The 8,689-nt window shown below is 48.7% G+C and overlaps 1 protein-coding gene across 1 annotated transcript in view; it reads left to right on the top strand.

Annotated features, from left to right (window-relative positions):
- The first annotated feature begins 4,822 nt into the window (after positions 1-4,822).
- CLCN1 (chloride voltage-gated channel 1) overlaps positions 4,823-8,689 on the top strand; it is a 69,532-nt gene continuing 65,665 nt past the window's right edge. The window contains exon 1 of the mRNA XM_019548526.1: positions 4,823-5,011. Within this exon, the coding sequence (XP_019404071.1) occupies positions 4,823-5,011 (189 nt within the window). The remainder of the gene's footprint in view (positions 5,012-8,689) is intronic.

Here is an 8,689-nt window from a genome sequence, read left to right as displayed (position 1 = left end):
CTGCCAAATTCAGCAGCAGTGGAAAGGAACGATGAACAATGGCAGCAGCAATCCTCATCCCCTGCTTTAACAGAGCCCAGAGGCTGTGTGCTACCATCACTTGTCCCTTCCTTTTCCTCATTGCTGTTGGATTTTGGTGGTGGGTGGGGAAGGAAGAGTAAACAGCGGCAGGATCCAGAGCTGAAAACAGGGACTCTGGGCAGATCCTGTGCTGGTGAGCTCATAAAGCTCACAGCACATGCAGAGCTTCAGCAGGAGCTGTGCTGACAAGTTGGTGAGACCTCACTGGCATTCAGGATCACAGCAAGGGGCTGTAACCAAAGCCCTGTTGGCAGTGTGGCACATGTGCAGTGACCTCTCTTCACTGTGCATGCACCATCCTACTGAAGGAGATGTGACCACATCCCTGTCACTGTGATCCCGGAGCCACCCAAAGCCCAAGACATAATTAAAAACTGCTGCTGGGGTGTGTAAAAGGGACATGGCCTTTCTTTTTAACACTGGCTGTCAAGCTAGATGGCCCAGGCAGACCCAGTCACTTCCTGGCCTGGCTGCAAGCAGTGCTGTGAAATGGGAGGTAGTAGGAAGGTGAAGGTGCCAGCTGTTTTGGTCTATGGGGAAGTGAGCACCAGAACAAAGTGATTCTGGAGGACAGTCATGGTTAATAACCCATAAAAGAGCATAAGAACTGGGACCAGACAGGGCCTGCCAGTCCACTGCTTTGGCAGGCAACCATTTACCCATAGATTCCTAGAAGTCATCCACTCCAGACCCTTATGTGCTACAGCTACAAGACACAAAACCAAAGACACTGAGAATACCTTTTAAAATGCCACAGGTGAAAAGCAGAAAAGATGAGGCCACTGCCAATGCCCTGCCATTGGTTAATATATAGTCAGATGATTCCAGGAAGACCATGCCCCATGCTTCAGAGAAACACAAAAGCTTGCACAATCCATGCCAGTTTCTCCTTGAGGAAAAATTCAGGAATTGGTTTGACCCTGACCAGGAGAGTAAGACCCTCTACTTTCGTCCTGTGGCAAGGGAACCCTGTCCCTCTTACTGGGAGGAAGCAGGAGCAGGTTACAGTAGGCAGGCTGTAGAAATGCAGCTTATAGGGAAAGAGGTTGCAGGGCACAGAGTGCTTTTAACTAGGTGGGTGAGTGTAACAGGTTAGACAACTGAGAACTGTTATGATGCCCCATCTGCTTCATCGCGGCCAGACTCTCTCTTCCTTGCCTCTCAAGGTCTCACTTTACTTTCTTTCCCATCATGTCTTGGTGGAAACTTAGTGAAAGGGAGGCTGGCTTCAGAGACTGATTAGCCTAAGGTGCTCTTTCTTCCCCAGTGGTCATCTCTGACCTTGCTTGCCTTAAAGCATTAAGTTGTGACCTCCAGGTACCTCCACAGTCAAGCTCATGCCTCACAGATGTTTCCAGTCATCACTTAAGTGGGCACCTTACCTCATGCCACCAGGCTACCTAGGCCTCCTCGCCCTTGTTGGGGCTTTGGCCTTCCCAGTTTCCACCCTCCAGCTGCTCAGGCTGGTCCCTTTGGCCTAGAGCCAACACACCAGGTCTGGCTTCTCAGGTTCAAGCTCTTATCTCACTTCTTGGGCTCTTATCTCTGCCCTACCTTGGCTGTGGGCCCTCTAGCCCCTGTTTCTGCCCCTCTTGGGCTCGTGGTCCCTCTGGCCCCAATTGCCATCCCATTCTGGGTTATGGGCCTTCTGGCCCCAAACTTTGCCGTGCTCTAGGCTGTGGGATCACTAGCCCTGCTCCTGCCCCTCTTGGGCTGCAGGCTTGCTGGCCTTTGGTTCTTGCCTCTCTAAACTGTGCACTCTCTAGCTCTGTTTTCACTCCTCTCAGGCAACTCTGGGCTCCCTGGTTCCCATCTGTGCCTTGAGCCTGATCCCTGGGAGACCTCAAGGGGTCACATGCCTCTCAGGCACTAATGGGACCTCCAAGCCACTCCTTTCCAGTCCCACCCAAACCACCAGTTAAACTCAAACCAGCCCCCTGGCCATAACTAAACCTTTATTCTCCACCCCAAAGCTATATACAAAAAGCTCCCCTGCTCAGTCTTAGTCCTTAGTCCACTGTTAGCCCCAACCCCTTCACTTGTTGTCTCAGGCATAGCACAATCACAGTTCAGCAGCAGCGACAGCTCCCTGAAGAGCTGAGCTGAGCTGAGCTCAGCTCCTCGTCCAGGGCCAGACTGTTTGCTTTGTCTCTGGCCTGGGTTTATATGCCCCAGAGCTCTGTCCCCTCCTGGTCCTGTGACTTCATGGGCAGCCTGCAAGTGCTCTCTAATGTGCTTGGTTTCCCAGCCTGCAGGATGGCTTATAGTAGCAGAGCCAGCACTGTAGTTGTTCTTTTGCTGCTTCCCCAGGTTACTCTTCTGTTACATAAGCACAGCAATAGCCACTCCTTATTTAAAGGGGTCTGACTGTCTATCCAGCTATAGCTAGTCCTTTTGACTGCTGGAATGTAGTTTGCTTCTAGTTTCTCTCTCTCAATAGCAAGAACCGTATGGTCCCAGTTACAGTGAGCATCCCCTGCACTGTAAAAGAGCTAGCAGAGCAAGCATAGCTGGCAGAGAGCCTAACTGCAATGGCAGTAGGGGCAAACAACTTGTAAGCAAAGAGCCTGTGGGGCAAGGGCAGGTAAGGCTGCTGATTGGAGACAAGTAGCAGCATCTGGGCTGTGTTACCAGAAGGGCTGGGTGAGGTGGGAAAGAGAAAAGGGCCATATAGGCCTGGGCTAGGGCTAGAGGTTTGGACTGACCCTGACCATGCAACAGGAAAGAGCTCTGCTGGGCTTTGGAGAGAACTAAGTGGGTCTGGTGTTACATAGCCGTCTTCCTTTAGGGTCATGTGTTAGCTGAAAGACTAGGTTGTGGCTATGGGAAGGTTTGGGGGCCATGTAGCAGGGTGCCAAGGGGGTGCTATCTGTTAAGCCAGGGACACCATCTGTTAGGGCAGGGACACCATGAGGCTGGGACCAGGGAGCTACAGCCGGAGACAGAGGGCCAGACCTGAGGGCTGTAGCAGGAGGAAAGGAGCCTTGGTCAGAAGATGGCTAAGGCATGGACAAAGAGATTACTGCCTGAGGGGCAGAGAGTTTGGACAGGGCTGGGAAGTCCCATAAAAAAAAATGATGGAGTGACAACTCTGAGCCATGGGCATGGGTATGGGGGCAACTTGAGGCCATGATTAATGCCCCCAAGGTGAGTTAGTGCCTTATGGCATGAGGTAGGGCCAATAAGGCGCAATCAGCTAGGTCATGTATGGATTCAGGAGCACAAAAATCAGGGACTTTGGGGAACAGTCTCTCATTAGAAAATACAATTTCCATCAAGGGATGGCAGATGGGACAACGAGGAAGTTACCTTAAAGAGCTGAGGGCAACAGGTAGTTTGGCCACTAGGAGCATTATGGCCATCCTCGGGGGCCAGTTCTGTCACAGGACTGTAGGTAGTCTCTAAACATTGGGAGAAGCACCAGAGGACCACACTCAAACCCCCCAGCCATAGCTAGAGCCAGTATCTAATGCTTTAGAAGGAGGGGAAAAAACCCTAAAAAAAAAAAAAAAAAGGAAGCCAATAAAGTATCCATGAGAGAAGAAAAACTCTTCCTAGCCCCAGCAGGAGATCAAAGAAGGCCCTGAAGCATGGGACTGCCAGGTACTTACTTCACTAAAAACCCAAAAAAAAAAAAAAAAAAAGGAAGCCAATAAAGTATCCATGAGAGAAGAAAAACTCTTCCTAGCCCCAGCAGGAGATCAAAGAAGGCCCTGAAGCATGGGACTGCCAGGTACTTACTACACTGAGAAAAAGTGACATGTCTACAAAAAGGGGGATTGCAAATATTTAAATCCATGTATCACTCACACTGATGATATTGTTGATAAATTAAAATAGAGAGTTATTGCTTCAACGATCAGCATGTGTGAATCACAAAACTCAGTTCAGCGATCTTAAGAAAAAACTGTTCCTAAAGGCTGATATCCAGGATGGGGATAATGAATAGCAATTAATGCTGTCAAGAGATTCAGCAGGTTTCCTCTCCCACTCGCTGTTTCTGGTGTGGTGTGAGGGCCTTAAACACCAAAACCATGCTGGAGAGTCGTAGGAATTTGTGTACATACCTTTCTCGACCTTTCCTTGATCTGCTGCAGTATTCAGCACAAGGAGCAGGCAGGGGAAGGGTTCACTGTGCCCCTTACCCTGATACCTTGGTGCTTCATGATTTTTAGGGCTTTAGCAGCTGGAAGAATTTTGGAGAGAGACTTTTGTTTCCACAGTAATATGGATCACGTATTACAGGGGAGTTGTGCTGGAGAACCCTTGGACAGCACTTCTGCCTTTTCTATTTCCTCTTTCTGCCTACTTTATATGTCCGTTTTTCTATTTCTTGATGTAACCCTTTTTCTTCTAAACTGTCTTCTTCTCCAGCCTCTCTTCCCTCTCCTTCAGGGTTCCCTACTTGCACACACCTGATATTCAATCCTGGTGGAGTTAATGCCTTTTGCTCAGATCAGATGTGGCACTGGGGAGTCATGTGACAGGGGAAGGTTGCTATAAATATAGTTAAACTGTGCGATCACTGCCCCAGATGCCTTTGGGCAGGAAGAGGAGAAAGTGAGAGAGGCACAAGGAGGAGGGTGGGGGGAAAGGGCGAGACAGAGAAAAGAAGCAGGAGCAGAAGTGCAAGACAGGGGCCATGCTGCTGGCCATGTTACAGGTCAGACAGTTAGATGGTTCTCGGTTGGGCTTGGAGCAACAGCATTGTCACAGCTAAGAGTAGGGAGGGGGCCGTGCAATGGAGAGCTCAGCGCACAAGACAGAGGAACCCAGGTCAAGCTCAGCCATATGGGATGCTGGTCCCCAGTACGATTATGTCCGCTTTGAGAAATGCAACAGTTACGGGATCCCGGTGGAGGCAAGGCATGAGACCGGGGGGAAAGGGGACGACTTGAACTACCTGGAGAGCACCCTCAGCTACCCACAGGTAGGGCTGGGCAGTGGGGACATCTGGGGTCATATAAATCTCAGTGGGGCCAGTGGGTGAAAGAAGCTGAAATGGTTTTTGGGAATCCTGGTGGGGGTGCCATTGCACACACAGCCATATCAGAGTGACCTGCCAGCCCACTCTCTCCTGTCTCTCATTAACCCTCGGAGCAGGAGTTGGTCCTTTCACGGTGGCACTTTCATGTAAGAATGCTGCTGACATTCATGTTGCTGTCGATTGTCATTCCCATGTCCAGAGAAGACATACAGATAGAAAGTAGGATGGGGGAAATGAAAACATACCAATTAACATTCATTTAGTGTGATAAGTAAAATCTACCATCAACCTCACAGAACCCGTACATGACAGTAACTATATCTAGAAAAATTAGGGGAGAAAACATAGAGAACACAAGCAGATGAATAAACTAAGACATACACATCTAAGACCCAGTTTATCCCTGTGCAAGAACCAGGCGAGGCAGCTTGTACATATGCATATATACAGAATTACACACAGATACCAATACACAGACACGCACACGGGTAGAGCTGTTGGAAGTTGTTTTGGTCTCTGGTGCAGCAGAAGCTTGTTCAGCTCTTAAACTGATTCTTATTTGTGTTTGGCCATTGTAGCACTAATGGAGGTAGAAGCTGTAGTAAAATGTTTAAGAAACCCTGTGATGTCTTGAGATCCTTTTAAGGGTGTTGTGGGGTGCAACATAATATTAGCATTGTTAGGTATGATCCTACGATTCACAAGATAAGCCCAGAAGTTTAAGTAGAAACCCAGAGTGTCAAAAAACATCTTGACTTTTGGTGCACTTTCTGAGTTGTTGCAACAGAAGAATTGTTCTATTATTTTTCTGTAGTCAAAAAATGAGTAAAAGTAAAGAACTGACATTTTCTGAGGGGTGCTCTTGAGTCTAATGCGGGGTACCTTGAATCTAAAAAGTTGAGAACCATAGACATGCCTTGGCTCCCTCCCCAGGTTTCCCTCCCTTGGCCTTGTCTGAGACATTGTCCCTGTGTCTCTACTCATGTGCCAAGAGGGCAAGGAATGGGCTATGCTGATCTTCACCTGGCAGCAAGCTCTCCTGTGCTGGATTATTTCCTGGGGAGTTCCATATATCTACCTTATGTCCCATATGCTCAAAGCTAGCCTGCCAAAGAGAATTTTCAGCAATAAAGGTTTAGTCCTGAGCATTGTGCATATATCAGAAAGGTATTTTTGAACATTTGAATAAATATTGGAACTTTGCATAGATGCTTTCTACAGGCCCTTTCAGTTTCCTTTTAAAAAACAGATGGATTTTAATTGTTGGTCTCACAAGATATGGTTTAGCAAATACTCATGCAACTCAGTGATGAGTCAAAGCTGTCTTGGAGACTGATTTACCTCTTCCTGTGCATAAATTTCCCATCACAAGCCCTGGTTCTCATGGGGAACTTCAGTCATCCTGACATCTGCTGGGAGGGCAATATAGCAGTGCGCAGACAATCCAGGAAGTTTTTGGAGAGTGTTGGGGACAACTTCCAGGTGCAAATGCTGGACCAGCCAACTAGAGGCCATACTCTTCCTGACCTGCTGCTCACAAACAGGGAAGAACTGGTGGGGAATGTAGTAGTGGATGGCAACTTGGGCACCAGTGACCATGAGATGACTGAGTTCAGGATCCTAAGGAAGGGAAGGATGGAGAGCAACAGAGTAAGGACCTTGGTCTTCAAAATAGTAGATTTCAACTCACTGGGGGAGCTGATGGGCAGGATCCCCTGGGAGGCCAGTCTGAGGAGGAGAAGAGTCCAGGAAAGCTGGCTCTACTTTAAAGAAACTTTACTGAGAGTTCAGCAATGAACCATCCCAATGTGCAGGAAAACTAGCGAGTATGACAGAAGACCAGCATGGCTTGGCAGGTAACTCTTCAGCAAACTATGTTACAAAAAGGAAGCTTATAAGAAGTGGAAACTTGGAGAAATAAATAGGGAAGAATATAAGAGCATTGCTCAGGCATGCAGGGACGAAGCCAAGAAGGCCAAAGTGCAATTGGAGTTGTAGCTAGCCAGGCACGTGTCGGGTAACAAGAAGGGTTTCTACAAGTATGTTAGTAGCAAGATGGGAATCAGGGAAAGTGTTGGTCCCTTACTGAATGGGGAAGGCAATCTTGTGACAGAGGATGCAGAAAAGGCTAAAGTGCTCAAGCCTTCTTTGCCTCAGTCTTCACAGGCAAGATCAGCTCCCAGACAACTGCACCAGGCAGCACAGTTTGGGGAGGAGGTGAGCAGCCAAGAGTGGGGAAAGAACAGGTTAGGGACTGTTGAGAAAAGCTAGACATATACAAGTCCATGGGGCCAAATGGGATGAGGGAATAGGGTGATGAGGTTGCAAAGCCACTGGCCGCCATCAGCTTTGAAAACTCATGGCAATCAGAAGAGGCCCCAGATGGTTGGAAAAGGGCAAACATAGTGCCCATATTTTAAAAAGGGAAAAAGGAGAATCCAGGGAATTACAGATCAGTCAGCCTCACCTCACTCCCTGGAAAAATCATGGCGCAGATCCCAAGGAATCCATTTCTAAGCACTTGGAGGAGAAGAAGATGATTAGGAACAGTCAGCATGGATTCACAGTCATGTCTGACCAACCTGATGAGGTGATTGGCTCTGTGGATGCGGGGAGACCAGTGGATGTGCTGTACCTTGATTTTAGCAAGGCATTTGATACCGTCTCCTACAACAACATTCTCACAGGCAAGCTAAGGAAGTATGGGCAGGATGAATGGACAGTAAGGTAGATAGAAAACTGGCTGGAGCACTGGACTCAGAGGCTAGTAATCAATGGCACAATGTCTAGTTGGCAGCTAGTATCGAGTACAGTGCCCCAGGGGTCAGTCCTGGGGCAGGTTTTGTTAAGTGTCTTCATCAATGACTTACAAGATGGCATAGAGTGCACCCTCAGCAAGTTTACAGATGTCACCGAGCTGGAGGCAGTAGTAGATATCCTGGGGGGCGGGGTAGGGCTAGGATTCAGAGTGACCCAGACAAATTGGAGGATAGGGCCAAAAAAAATTTCATGAGGTTCAACAAGGACAAGTGTAAAGTCCTGCACTTAGGATGAAATAATCCCATGCACTGGTACAGGCTGGGGGCTGACTGGCTGGGCAGCAGCTCTGTAAAAAAGGACCTGTGAGTTACAGTGGACAATAAGCTGAATATGAGCCACCAGTGTGCCCTTATTGGAAAGAAGGCTAACGGCATACTGGGCTGCATTGGTAGAAGTTTCATAGTTTCTAGGGCTGGAAGGGACCCCAGTAGATCATCTAGTCCGACCCCCTGCCATGGCAGGAAAGAGTACTGGGGTCAAACGACCCCAGCAGGGTGTTCATCCAGCCTCCTCTTAAAAACCCCCAGGGTAGGAGCCTGCACCACTTCTCTTGGAAGTTGGTTCTAGACCCTAGCCGCCCTGGCCATGAAGTACTGCCTCCTGATATCTAGCCTAAATCTACCCTCTGTCAGCTTGTGACCACTGTTCCTGGTCACTCCTGGCAGTGCTCGGGGGAACAGGGACTCCCCCAATGCCTGCTGGTCCCCCCTGACTAGTTTATAACGGGCCACAAGATCCCCCCTCAGCTTTCTCTTTTGGAGGCTGAACAGGTTCAGGTCCCATAGCCTCTCCTCATAGGGC

This window comes from Crocodylus porosus, unplaced genomic scaffold (genome assembly GCF_001723895.1).
Source record: "Crocodylus porosus isolate Cpor-Errol unplaced genomic scaffold, CroPor_comp1, whole genome shotgun sequence".
Taxonomy (NCBI): domain Eukaryota; kingdom Metazoa; phylum Chordata; order Crocodylia; family Crocodylidae; genus Crocodylus; species Crocodylus porosus.
This window is presented reverse-complemented; position numbering and strand designations above follow the sequence as displayed.